Here is a 14,528-nt window from a genome sequence, read left to right as displayed (position 1 = left end):
CGTTGAGGCGAGTCCATTTCCGTCATCAGTTTTCCATTTTTACATATTTGATTTATCAAGTGCCAAAAATCATTCAATATTACGTCAGGGGGTGGCAACGGCCTAGGGAGCGCGTGAAGCCATGCGCGAGCGAGGTGCAGGGGTTACTTCTAAAATGACTGTAAAATGACGGCATGACTCATGTCATGGCAATTCGGCGTCACGGCTGATTTAAAAAAAAAAAAATTGACGGGCCGCGATTTTTGTGTCTCGTACAGAAAGGTTAGATAGAAAAGTTCTTCATACGTCATCTAAAATTCATCACAGAAATAACGTTGATTTTAAAAGTGTGATGTGTCGTGTTTCCTCGTTCAGATGAAAGTGGTGCTGAGCAAGTGCCGCGAGGCCGTTTCTTCCAACACGTGCGAGTACTTCGCCACGTGGCCTTTCAGGGGCAACCTCTGCGGCATGGTCAGGGCCAAGGGCATGATGTGGAGCAGCTTCATGCGGGCTTTTCAACCGGATCTCGAGTGCCCCATCAGTAAGGTGAACGAATCTCGAGACTCACTCCAAACCTAACTGAATACGAAGCAAATTCACCCTTACAAATGCGTGCTTTATTACCACTCCGTGCGACGCATTTGCACGTTTCAACTTGGCCGAGCTTGCGTCTGTGTGTAACTCCAAAGCATGCATTTGTTGTGTAATTAGTAGACAATTAGGTTTGCTGTATTCTACTACGCCTTCGTTTCCTTCGTATTGCAAAGCGATGTTCGGTAGACTATTTTCTGTGCAGGGCTGGATGGAATGTATGACCATTTGCATGAGTCAGTGACTGCCCCGGACTGCCCTATTGTTTGTAACCAAAAATATCCTTTCTTCGACTTTTAGGGTCTCTACAAGGTTGAAAACGCAACCATTGATGTGTCGCTCGGAGAAACCATCGCACACATTGACATAGCTGGCAACGTCTGGACAGTCGAGGTTACCATAACAGACGAGCAAGAAAAGTTATGGTCGTGTCTGAACACTGCTGTCTTGATCAATAGAGTCAATATTAAGGAATGAACTCTTGATTTCTGTGCCTTGGCCTTGCATTGATGAATATCCATCTTCTGTGGGACTTGGTTTCAGGCCGATGCGGTGGCTTTTTCAGTAAGCTCGGGGAAGAAATACAATATTTATTAAAATTCTTGCACTTGTTCCCGTGAGTATGGGCCATTAAACAAGGTTCCACCATGACCACTGTCCACCTTTTCGTAACTCAGAAATTAATATTTTTATTTTCTTAAATACTGTGAAGACTAGATTTTCACAAATGCACAAGTGGGCGCCAACGTCCGGGTACGGAGACAATTCGACGCACGTCCTAATAGAATTATCCTAACTGCCAGGCCAGATCCAAGACAATCCTAACTGTCAGAGCAGATCCAAGACAATCCTGTCAGAGCCGATCCAAGACAATCCTAACTGTCAGAGCAGATCCAAGACAATCCTAACTTTTGTGTCAATGCAGAACTATCTTAACTGCACATCACGTGAAAAGCGGTGTTTTCTCGAAGTCCGTGACGCCAACATGCTTCATAAAATTACTCGCCAAAGGGCTTTTTAAAAAGTTTTATCCTTATACGTGGACATAGTATTTCAGATATATCGAGATTCTCTGATTAGCAGTGAAGATACTTCCAGAACACTTTTAGGTACCTCTGAAGTTAGGATCTCAATCTGCACTGACAGGATTGTTTTGGATCAGCTCTGGCAGTTAGGATTGTCTTGGATCTGCTCTCACTGCGAGAAAAGATCACGGTAAATCCTGTACTGATTACTCCAGACATCACCGTGCTTTTTTTAACAGGCAAAACCGTCGTTTTTTACAGGCAATACCGTACTTTTTTTACAGGCAACACCGTACTTTTTTTACAAGGAATCCCGTACTTTTTTACCCGGCAATCCCGTACCCGTACAAAAACTGCTATAATTTATTTCAGTCGGTCGACCCTCGTTTTTCAAGATTCTGATGTACATAACAGCTGAAGTCGGACTCCTGGACCCCCCTTCCGACCACTCGTTGAAAAGGTCTTGACGAGACCTATCGAAAGGTGCAATAAAATTTTTCAGTCGGTCGACCCCCTTTTTTCAAGATCCTGATGTGGACAATTCTTGGGAGCGGCCTTTGTTGGGACCAGATCTGGTCCTTCCTGCGGCATGCACTGTACGAAAGAACGGTAACTACTGATAAAAAAACTACGGAATATTTTGTAAAACAAGTACGGAAAATACTGTAGACTGTACGGTGGATACTGGTTTTTGAAGTACGGTAAAGTTTGGCAAAAAAATTATCCAGGATTTACCGTCATTTTTTCTCAGAGTGCTGACAGTTAGGATTGTCATGGATCTGCTCTGACAGTTAGGATTATTCTATTAGAACGCGTCGAATTGGTGTTTTGTAGTCGGCCTTCGCGCCTGTGAGGTAAATAAGGGAGGGTGGGGCACCATGACCACTTTTTTTTTGTGCCTCCCTCTACTCCACCGTGTGGTTCGAACAGTTAAGTTTCTAGCATGAGGGGATTCTTTGGACCTCCAAGGACCTCTTCCACCCATTGGAACTTGTCTGCAATGCACGGCAGGCTCACAGAACACTTTGGAAAATAAAACGCAAAGTGGTCATGGTGCCCCACCTATGGGGCACCATGACCACCCCGTGGGGCACCATGACCATAGTAATTTTTTGGCCCAAAAAAGTGTACTTTCTACCAGTATTCTCATTGAAATTGTTTATATCGCTGTCATTACCATCAGGCCAGTCAACTAAACTAAAAAACACTGTAAAAACCTTCGAAGTATCAAACGTTCTAAGATGCCTTGAAATGGACGGTTTAAAACAGTTAACGCTCTAAGGCTTTCAAATTTCACATCCAAAGCTATGACATGTGTTAACATTTTATGTTTGTCTTGCTAAGGCGAGTCCAAATTCGTATGCAGATTTCAATTTGGTAAATTTTAAGAAAATTATCGCGGTAACTACACTGCAAACAAGTGAATTAAATGCTGTTTCTCATAATGCCAGAGCCATCTTGGTGCAAAGTAGCCACGGATCGCCTTCGCGGCCAACTTTTGCGGTTTGGAGCTCATTTAGTGCAAGAGAAACCACCATTTCAAGTCTCAGTTTCAGAACCATTCTTAATCATTTTGGTGATTCACAAATTATCACAAATTTGTGATAAAACTATCTATTCTGCAGCAATTATTCAACCTCTATACATTTTCAGAAGCAAAAAGCAAATTTTCGACGAAAATAAATCATTATCAGGCCAAAATATGAGAAAAAACACTCAAATATGTGTGGTCATGGTGCCCCACTAAAAAGTGGTCATGGTGCCCCACAGTGCAGTTTACGACTCTAAGGCTCCCCGAGCAAGCAAACAACTACTTAGAATTAAATGTGATGTTGGATATTTTGCCGAAGAGCCGACATTTTGAGAAAAACCTAAGACATCGAACCTATCTTCTCAAATGTGAGAGTGAGAAAAAATATCCCAGATTTGAAAAACGCCCAATTTAGCCAAAACGCTGTAACAAAAATTTTGGCGAGGTGCTATGGTCGTACCCTTGAAGCTAGAAGGTAGGGCTCTGGCTGAAAATAGTTAGAATTCTATTCTCTCGAAAGTCCGGTCGACCGGTTGCCGTCGGCAAAGTAGTTCCCGAGAGCGAGGGGGGTGGTCATGGTGCCCCAGTGGTCATGGTGCCCCACCCTCCCTTACCCGCTGCGACTGAGGGATCACAGGACCTCACGAAGGGGTGTCCCGGGTCTAGTGGGGGTGCGACGGACCTTGCACATGTTTGTTGGGAGGGGTTGCTGCAGGTCTGAAGGAGGTGTCGTTGCGGCAGCCTTTACAGTGGACCTCACGGTAGTCTTTGCTACGGTGGCAGGACTCCATGGTCAGTAGCACTCCCGCGAGTACTGCGTGTCCCACGACACCCTCTGTATGAGCTGATCACAGATGAAACCTGAAGTTCATGTCATATTTAATTCTCAAACTGCTTTCTCAATTGTCAAAACATGATAGGTTTGAGGTGTTTAGGGAAATAGGATTTTATCTTCGAAACCTTTATTTCACAGACATAAACTAGGTGTGCCTTTACATAGAGTGGCACCATTCGCTGTAATATTGATCCTTACGCTGACCTGTTTGAATAACATTTCATCTGAACAATGAAACTTGATAGAAATTCTGAAGAGACATCACACATTGCTCCGTAAATCAACGAATGCGACTTCTTATTCGAGAATAAGAGTTTTGGTCAATTCGTTTCAATGTGGGGTCACATGCATTCGAAGGTTCGTCCATGTTCAAACGGATGTGACATCCTCATTTAACGACCGAGTCACGTTCAAACAAATGTGACATCCTCAATTAACAGGCATGTCGCGTTCAAACGCATGTGACATCGCATTCAAAAACAAACGTAACAAAATTCACAATCTAACAAATATGCCGTCAAACTCACTAAAGTCTGCGAAGCCTTTGCTTCGTAACTATGAAGGAAATGAAGGCATTGTACATGTGGGTTGGTTCGTCAAAATGTGGAAATTTTAAAATCAAAGATGTTTAGCTAAATTACCACCTGCACGGACTTCCTATCAGCAAATACCCCTTATGTAACAACAAAACACCTTCAGAGAAAGGCATGTACATGTTTTCAGACAAAATTTTTGACTGCTTGTACCACAAATACCGCCGGAAAGGTACAAAAATGGCCGTTTTGTCGGTGTCCGAATCCCCGATTGAAACACAATGTGAAATCTAATTCCTTATAACGCCGTTAAACCACCCAAAGTTTTTTGTGTTTTCGAGAGTGGACACTTTAACCTACATTTTAACCTAAGTCCCGAAACCTCGAGTCGATTCGTTCGTTCGTAAAGTGGAGGATAAGTTTTGTCCGCAAATTGCGTCACTTGCTACCGGCATTTGTATTTCGCGGCTCTAAGCGTGCTTTGTGCCTGCACCGAACCAAGCGCCAACCCTATTCGGCTTCGAAATTGATATTAAACAAAACTGCAACGGTGGAAATACTTTTACAGGAGTATGGTAGGTTCAAAACAGTCGCTTTGCCGTAACTCGCTATCATAAACCTGTAATCGCCAACGCGTAATTTCGACCTCCCTCGGATAAACATTTTCAAATACTGGGACAAGGTCATGTTTGCCGCTTCATTTGACCTATTTACACCATACAGCGTCTGTTACGTACAAGCAAATTTGGCATTTCCTTGCGAAATAGATGGTTTTTATAAAGTGTAATGATGTAATCGGATGTAATCAGCCAGGACCCCGGCGTCGACGCCTGTTACTGCTCTTTTGAAGCTTAAATACTTGTTTATTTCGCATCCAAGCCTATTACATATGTTAGGATTTTTTGTTTGTCCTGATCAGACGAATCGATTTCTATAAATAGATGTCAGTTTTGTCCACTTTGAAATTCCACCCAAACCACTTGAATGTAACGAACGTCGACGCGCGTGTAACAAACGTCGACGCGCGTGTAACAAACATCGACCCAAAGTACGCTTTCAACATTTAACACTAGAACCGCGGAGGGGGTCAATTTGACCCCTTTTAATTTTCGTCATAAATTTTTCTGACTTATTTTTTTCTTCTCGGATTTGGGGCTTTTTGACTTTTTATAAATACAAGAAAAGAACATTTGAGTGAAATTTCGGCTCTGTCGGACCATTTTTGTGGGCGTAGGACAACAATATACCTAGAACCGCGGCAGGGGTCATTTTGACCCCTGTATTGTTTGCACTCAGGAAGTTCGAATTTTGGCAATAAAAAAGCGTCACAAGCGTCAATTTTAGTGGTGAATCATTTGGGAGTGCTATGGACTGCCCTGGGAGACCTAACTTGGCCAACGGCATAGGCGACCCGCCGAGCAAACGCCTAAATGTATGCAAGATGCGTGTGTTCCGCGTAAGGTATCTGTAGAATAAAAAAATCTCATTCAACGAACGTTAATGAAAGCAGATGATACTCGTTTGGTTTTCTTCGAGGTAGTAGTTCGGGCTTTTTTATAACTGTGTATGAAATAAATAGATAGCCCAATAATATACATGGACCTAAGCGAGCTGGCCAATGTCGGTGCGAACCGAGCTGTGGCTTGCACCGGCCGAGCCGTGAGACATTGTTGCTGTTCTGTGCGCGCTGTACCCGGGGCAGGGGATTGTTGGCCGGTGCCGCTCGCGCTGTACCCGCGAGGTATTGTCGATGTTTCGAGCAGACTGCCTGCCATGCGACACTCACGATCCCGCCCAGCAGCCACCACCCTAATATTATTGTATTATTGTTAGGATACCGCTTGGTTTCTGGACTCAGCAGTAAAAGCACGGTGTCACCTTTATGTGTCTAATAGTTTCAGATACGTTTCAAGTGTAAAGGTATCATCTGGTAAAAAATCTACGTCACTTAGTACCCATCCCTACACTGAATAACAGGAAAAGTTGCGATATACATCGGCAACTTTGGCCCGTCCCGTACATTGAGGAATGTACTAATTTCGCCTATTTTTAATCCGGACGGGACTTGAACCTGAGTCTGGGGTCAAAATAGATGTTTTTAGATCAGCATAAATTAGATCAGCACCCTCATACACATCAACAACAATGCAAAAACTAGAATAAAAGGAATGTTCTTAATGTACCCCACTGGGATTCGAACCCGGGTTCAAACCTCTCCGATCCGCTTGAAACTGGCACCGTTGGTTTTGTCTCGTCACCCCGATTCAAAAAATTTCCCTTCATGCTCTTCTAGCTGCATCCGTTGCCGAAATCCTCCTCGACCTAAGGTAGACCATGATGCACCTGCAGCAGCGCCCCCGGGGCTCGAATCGGATTTGCTGCCAGCGGGCGGTTCTGAAGGGTCACCCAAGTAGGCTGCATATCAAATTTGGTCAAGATCGGACCAGGGGAAGTCCTCAGACGGACGAACGAACGGACGGACGCACAGCATGGATCATACTCCGTCCCTCCGTCATTTTTTTAACAAAAAAAATACAAGGGACGGGCCAAAAATGGTAGAAAAGGAGCAAAACAGGTTATTCGTGCCATGCGGGTTGCCTACCTTTGGCCTTTTAAGGCCCTATATAACTCAAAATATCATTGTTGATCTCAGATACATCATTTTACATCGTTAAGGGCCCATAACATGAGCAAAATTAAAAAAATACGGGCAGAAAAAATGGGGGGTCAAAATGACCCCTTCCGCGGTTCTAGGTATACAAAAAAGTCAGCGGTTCTAGTGTTAAGCCATTTGAAACAAAACTGGAACGAATTAAGCTTTGATATTTCTTGGGGACCATTCTAGAGCCATCTTGAATGAGCCTGCAAAATTTCATCCGAAAAGCCGCACATTAAAATCTTGGAAATCCCGTGCCTCAAATTCCCACATCTCGGCGAACCAACCCACATGCTTCGAATCATGAAGAAATGGTTCATTTTACGGTGGATTTTGCTTCGTACTACGAGGCAATGCGTACGATTTCTTTATAATATTAAGCGATGCTCGGTAGACTTTTGTCTGTACACATCCGTTGCATAACAGTATAGACTAAGTGGTGATTGTTCTGAAACGTGACTCCCGCTTTGTGGGGACACTTATACTGACAGCAGTATCCCAAAGTTCTGAAATTTCAGACCACTCGGAAGTTAACGGAATTGAGTTCTGAAACAAAACTGTTTCGGCAGTCTACTACGATCCGTGCAGTTAATTATTTTTACGCTTCCAGAGTCTTTTTGAAAATTGTAAACGAATTATTCCAGACCTACGATGTTTAAGTCTGCATTCCTAAACTACTTTAGGAATAATTTGACATTCAGCTGTAATACACGTCTCTATCGTGGAGCCTAGCCCGAATGATCCCAAAAAGCGATAAAATCCATAGGGCATGATTGGCGCATTGGGAAACACCCAATCGACAGGCTCGTCCTCGAACTCGTAGGTGCCCTGAAAAAAATAAAATTGGTCACGACAGGGATATAACTACGTCGCCCTGGAAAGAGTCAAACAAACATGAGAAACAAATGCGAATTCAAACTGGAACAAATATGAGTATCACTCGTATTCCTAAAACGCTTGGCCACGTCCGCTTTGTCACGACTCATCATCATCGCCAGCGACCTTTAGGGCCGAGCTATAAATGTTACTTTAAACTCGAGTGACAATCATTCGACTGGATGAAAAACAGTACTAGGACGAAGCACTGATCTCGTTGCCCCATCGCTCCTCAAACGAAGTCAGACGTTGGTTCAGGGCGGGACATTTTACATAGAGTGGAACATGCCAGTTGAACTGGGGGCCAGACTATAAAAACAAAACAATGGCTGGTGACTCTTGTTCGACAGCTAATGGCGGTGTTCACAGAGTCTGAATGTTTCGAGGGCCTTTTCTGAAGGTCGTTCCATTCATGCATTTCGCGTCGGCACGCGGCGATGCAGACACTGATCCATAAAACCAGGAAAATTGGGGGGAAAGGACGGGGCGCTCCTTATCTCAACTGAGGCACTAATAGACCATTCTAGTCGTGGCCGAGTGAAGAACAAGAAGAATCACAAAAGACTCATTTAGGGCATTTAAAGTGCATATTTTCACTGAAAACATGTTGTCTTTACTGTAAAATATTCTCACTAACTTCTTCCAAGCAAAGAGTCATAAACATTTACAGTTAACAGTGCTAAAAATTTCTCTTTTGTGATTCTTCTTGTTCTTCACTTGGCCACGACTAGAATGGTCTATTTAATATGTCTAGGGGATAACGACTTCGAATAATTTTAAACACCGTTACTTCAAACTAAGTTATTTCACGATATTTCAAGGAAACGTACACCAAACGTTCTCCTCGTGAAAAGCAGTATTCCAGTTGTCAAATAAACGATGTCTTTGCAGTCAGAGATAGTCAGAGACCCGCCCCGGAGTGCTTTGAACCGAGTAGAACGTCCGCGAGGCGTCCCGTTCTGTTTTGATTGTCTTCTACTCCGTCCAGGCAGTCCGAGCGTCTCGACGAACAATGGCCACGAGGTTCAGTGATCGGTATTTTTATCGATCCGCATCTCGACTCAAATAGCTGGGATCAATTCATGCACTCTACATGAGTCTGACATCTTAAAATTCAGGGATCCTTAACTAAACTTAACATTTAACTAACACTGCTTTCATAACGTAACATAAGACAATGTTTGCTAAAGGATAAGGGTACGGACTTATGAAAGTACTTGCAAAAGTATATCCACACAAATTCGAGACATTAAAAAAATAACCTACCCTTTTGAAAAGATGTTAGAAGTTAAGGGTAATAACGCTTCTGATAACGTTATGATGCCCTTATGAGGTAAGTGAAGGATCCCTGATAAAATTCTTGACGTTTTGCTTTTTTTAAATTGGATATATATGAAGTCGACAGCCTCTGACGTACTTTTGGTATCCGACAGGGTGACTTGGGGTCCGCCGCAACGCCGTTGTAGAGGATGCGGAACAGCGATGGGATGTTGCCTCTCAGGATCGAGCAAGCGCCTCCGGGCAGCTTGAAGACGAAGGCGTTCTCTTTCCATTGGTTGTTGGAGCGGACGTCCATGCGTGCACGCCCCTGTCCGACAGTAACAATCTTATCACTATGGATCCAAAGCCGACATGAGGGAGGGGTGAAGTAGCACTTCTTGCCTACTTACCAAGGAGTCACCCACCGAGCCAGCGAGCGTACACTGACTTAAAGTCAAAAGTGACTTTTTGATAATTTTTTGACTTTTTGACTATCTTTTCTGAATTTTAGCGACTGTTTTGCCTTGGAACTTTTTGACTCATTAATGACTGTTCTGACCTCTTATTGATTCTTTTGACAAAATGAATTTTTTGACTGAAAATAACTTATTTACCAGCATTTACTGGCTTTTAGCATTGTTAAACGCTAGCTCGTGAACTTTTCTAGACTTTATGGCGGCTTTGCTGCTACTTTTTAGCTTTTGTGACTTTTTGACTTTTGGTGCCTTTTTAATGACATTTACACCCGCGTACACTGATTTTCACTTGTTTACAGACGCAAAGCGTTTATTTTCGCCTACCTTCCAGGCGCTTATCGGATCAAAAGGGCCAGGTTGGTTCGGGGTAAGGTGGTGAAGAAAAGTGCAGGGTAAGAAAAGGACACCATCGACCAAACATATAAATCGGGGTGTGTCCGAGTGATGAAGAGACCCACGGTAGGTCACACGGGGTTGGTACCTTTCTTAACGTACTTCATGTAGAAGTTACATCGTCGTGAGAAGAATCTGTAACGATTGGCCAAGGACTTATTTTTACTGACGAAGTAACGTACGTGTTTGCATGACCTTGTCTTCAGTATGTAAGTCACCGTTCCTCTGGAAAGGTTCAAACATCATTTCACGTATAACGTGCGAGGTGCTCGTGCTCACCCAATAAACGTCCGTGATGGTGAATGTCATACTGGTGTTCCCCGTGAGTGTCTGCTTCATCCACGGTTTGGCTGGGTTGAAGTGACTGGCGCGGATGTGGAGGGTTGTTGAACCATTCGTTTGGCACGGGTACAGCCGATGAACATAAGCCAAGAAAGGGCCCTGGAATTGAATTGAAATTCGTCTCATTGGTGCGAGTGGGGAGCGATGTGGAGCACAAATGTGGCACCCAGGAAAGAACAAGATCAACTTGAACGGGATCTAATCTCCAACAAGGGCCGACCTGTTTTGTTTTTAGAGGGGGGGGCGCTTGAGTCGAGATAAGCGACTTTTTGATATAAGGGTGATATCGTATTGACCTCGACATATCGTGATATCGCACAGCCCTAAGTTGACGCTTATTTTGGTACACCCTACTAGGGGTACGCGCCGTTTAGTGTGGGCGCGTAGTGTGGCTGAGCGATGCGAATTGACATAGTTTGTACCCCTTGGACTTTGCTTGAGTGGCGAAATGTGCATCTTATGGGCTCATTATTGAGTGAACTTTAGACCAGGGGTACAAATGAAAGTGATATTCGTTATCAGCACACCAAAAACTGCTGGGATCAATGTCAAACTCGATTAAAAAATTTTAGTCCAAAATTGGTCAAAATTCGGCTAAATGTGAGTCTGGGAAAAGTTTGAAGGTCATTTTTGAGTTCAGCACACCAAAAACTGCAGGAAGCAATATAAAACTCGACTTGAAAATTTTAGTTCAAAATGACCTAATTTGGGGTGAAAATATAAGTCTGGAGTCGAAATGGAAGTGATTTTCGTTATCAGCACACCAAAAACTGCTGGGATCAACGTCAAACTCGATTTAAAAATTTTGGTCCAAAATTGGTCGAAATTCGGTTAAGTGTGAGTCTGGGAAAATTTTGGAAGTCATTTTTGGGTTCAGCACACCAAAAACTGCAGGAAACAGCATAAAACTCGACTTGAAAATTTTGGTCCAAAATGACCTAATATGGGATGAAAATATAGGTCTGGTGTTAAAATAGAAGTGATTTTCGGTATCAGCAATTAAAAAACTGCAAGAATCAATGTACAATTCAATTAAAAAAATTTGACCCCAAATCGGTATAAATTTTGGATCTGAGGACAATTTAAAGGTCAATATTGAGGACAGCGCACTGAAAACTACAGGGAAACACATAAATCTCAACTTGGAAAGTTTGGCCACAAATTGTGTAGCTGAAGATGAAAATGTAGGATTGGCATTGAAATAAATGTAGTTTTTGTGGCTAGTACTCTGAAAACTACATACAATACCTAAGACTCAATTTCTGTATATCGTTACTATTTGTCTTCATGAAGCACCCTCTGTCGTCACCAATTCCCTGATGCCACACCAATGCGAATCCCTCAGTCGAATAACATTCAATTGCCAGCATTGAATCGCTTAATTGGTTACTCGTATGATTGGGTCACTATTCGAAATCTCTTTTTTCTTAACTGATGAATTCAAAATTTTATAAGTAATATCTATGAAACATTTTGTCATTCTTTCATTGTGAACCAGTGAATAAAACAATATTGATTGGAATACGTTATCACAGTTAATATTAAGAGAGTCGGTTTAGGGTAGGCTGATCTGAACCAGTTAACGGGGACCAATTATTGTCAAATCCAGTGATTCGTCACATAGAGTCCAATGCCAAGGCTACCCAAGGCTTAATGAACCAACATAATTTATCTTACTTAGGTATACAATACTGAGTAGTACCAGTTATATTAAATTCAGTGAAGTTAAAGGAATCGTCTCATAAAATCCATTCACTAATTCACTCACCGCTCAAAACCTGAGTCGTCTCTTTGAAGCCAATATCTATTCAAACTCTATTAGGATTAAATATACACAACCATACATTGATTCTATAAATAAACACATGATAGTACTTTTGCACTCTTGTCAGCTTGCAGCATTTCAATAGAATGTATTACTCGAGTCCAAACTAATTTGCTGCTAATTTCAACACAAGTTATTTATGCATTTCCCTGATTTCCTCTACTATGAAATTTTAAAAAAGAGGATGACACTATAGAAAATGAAATAAGTAGATGCCCACAATACAAAAGGTCAAAATAAAAACATTCTTGTTACAATGATCTGTCAAAGTGCACTGACCTGAAGAAGATTCCCCTCTAACGGGGGAGGGGGGCGAGGGGAACGAAAGACGTAAATCATTTTCACTTCCATTCTCCATATTTCGCTGTGTTGGTACTCCAAAGGGGTTTTAATCATTGGCTTCGCAACCAAACAATAAAAAAAAATACTAAAGTATAGAAGCCTACTGCACGCAGACTCGGCGGTGGCTGGCCGAGGAGATCGTTTTCGGTGCGCCGCATGATGGTGGGGGCAACGTGAAATGTGAAAAGATTCTCATGAGGTATAAAGCTTGTGGCGAAAACATTGTAGTGTTGGTTTGGAATGCATTTATTCGGATATAATAATCGATAATATACAAGGGAATTTATTTTCGAGCGGTTAATATATACAATTTTTGATCAGATACAAGTAACGTTTCCAATGCCGGGATGTTGGTATTTCGTGTTCGTGCACAGTGCACGTAATCGCTTATACGCAAGAAACAGTATTCCCAGGAAAAAAACAATGCGAACCCAGCGACCCCATTCCCTCACTCCTTTTGCGACTTTTGTTTGTTGCGATAGGCGATATCTGCGGTATCTGCTGCGAGTAGGGTAAGATCTGTCGCGAGTAGCGTAAGATCTGTCACGACCCCGTTAGGTTAGGTTAGGATGGGTTGGCCCAGTTAGGTTATGACGGGTTGACCTGCTTGCAGGAATCTTGCAGGTATCAATTCTAAACGCTGGCGTCACGATTTGAAAGGCGAAGGCCCTAGCGGTAAAGTTACGGCGAAGCCGACTGTACCATACGGTACTACCTAGTTCTAGAATGTTGGAAAACTAAGGCCGATCTCATTTCCAAACCCTTCTGCTTTTTTTTTTGTTTTATTTGCTGTTTAGCTTCTGTCCCGTATTTGAGAGCCGCAGCCGCAAGTATGAGAAATTGGTAACTGCTGGCTGACTGCTGCCAACCTTACCATGCTAATGACCTGATTCAAAAAGATGTTTTGAATATTTCAAACGATACTAATCAATGATTTGAAACAAACTCGTGGTGGGAGAAACTAAGGGGATGTTAAATGCGAAATATGAGAGCTAAAGACCATTTACTTGCTGAGAATCGTTGGTGAGTACAAACAGACAGACGCACGACCAGTCAGTTTTTGGTGCGCCCAAACACGGCAAGGGCTTCGCTATCGCTCAGCCAATAATTTGCAGCCCTCCTACCCGAGGGGTGAACCACGCAGGGCTGCGTTCCCCCCATACAATGACACAGGCGAGGCGTATTTAATTGTATCGTTCATGTACACTTTTTTCTACAGCATGCCTGTATAGAAGACGATGGTTTGCATCAATCTTCATCTCTTAATGAGAGTCAGCCGTGTACACTAATCAGTCTAAAGAGAAATGCTCCTCAGTTTAAAAACGGGTAATACTCTGTACACAAAATCACCGTATGACGCGTGATACGGTTACGTGGACGTAATACCATTTAAATGTGACAAAGTTCAAGCATTACGTCGCCGTAACACACAATCCACATGAAATACCCCCGTACGCGTTAACCCCTTCGGTACTACGATTTCAAATGTGCACCAAGTCTACCTAAGCCAAGCGTAGACCACGCAACGGTCGCACGGTGGTCCCCTTGGCCCACAACTTACGGCAAAAGAAGTGTATTGATCCCCTGCTTTGCTGAGGACGGAATGCAGCTGGGCTGAGAACACAAGCAGTTGAGCCAAATTCCTGGAACGTGGAGAGGTCACTTGCAATCACTTTGGGTCGAACCCGCATTGACTGACCGTCGTGGTCTGATAGCCACTTCTCACATTTCGATTCTGCACCCTGGAAGCCTGGGACTGTCCTTCAGTCTCTTGATGAAGTAGGCTTTCGCCCATGCCAAGAGTGTTTTAGCATGGCGCAGCGTCCAATGGCGTTAAGCACAAGCCGCTGCTACCTGCTGCGGG

At 43.1% G+C, this 14,528-nt stretch overlaps 2 protein-coding genes across 2 annotated transcripts; one reads left to right on the top strand and one right to left on the bottom strand.

Moving 5' to 3' along the window:
- The first annotated feature begins 354 nt into the window (after positions 1-354).
- LOC117642647 lies at positions 355-1,048 on the top strand. Its single transcript, XM_034381058.1, has 2 exons — positions 355-525; positions 871-1,048. The coding sequence occupies exons 1-2, from the start codon at positions 355-357 to the stop codon at positions 1,045-1,047; spliced, it is 348 nt and encodes a 115-aa protein (XP_034236949.1). The 3' UTR covers position 1,048.
- A 3,096-nt stretch (positions 1,049-4,144) lies between these two features.
- LOC117642645 lies at positions 4,145-14,528 on the bottom strand. Its single transcript, XM_034381056.1, has 5 exons — positions 14,391-14,528; positions 14,226-14,307; positions 10,435-10,596; positions 9,444-9,614; positions 4,145-7,978 (listed from the first exon to the last, which is right to left on the bottom strand). Coding segments are annotated over exons 1-5 (576 nt in total). The 5' UTR covers positions 14,393-14,528; the 3' UTR covers positions 4,145-7,819.

This window comes from Thrips palmi, unplaced genomic scaffold (genome assembly GCF_012932325.1).
Source record: "Thrips palmi isolate BJ-2018 unplaced genomic scaffold, TpBJ-2018v1 HiC_scaffold_16, whole genome shotgun sequence".
Taxonomy (NCBI): Eukaryota; Metazoa; Arthropoda; class Insecta; order Thysanoptera; family Thripidae; genus Thrips; species Thrips palmi.
The sequence above is the reverse complement of the archived record's forward strand: the minus strand, read 5'-3'. Positions and strand labels throughout refer to the sequence as shown.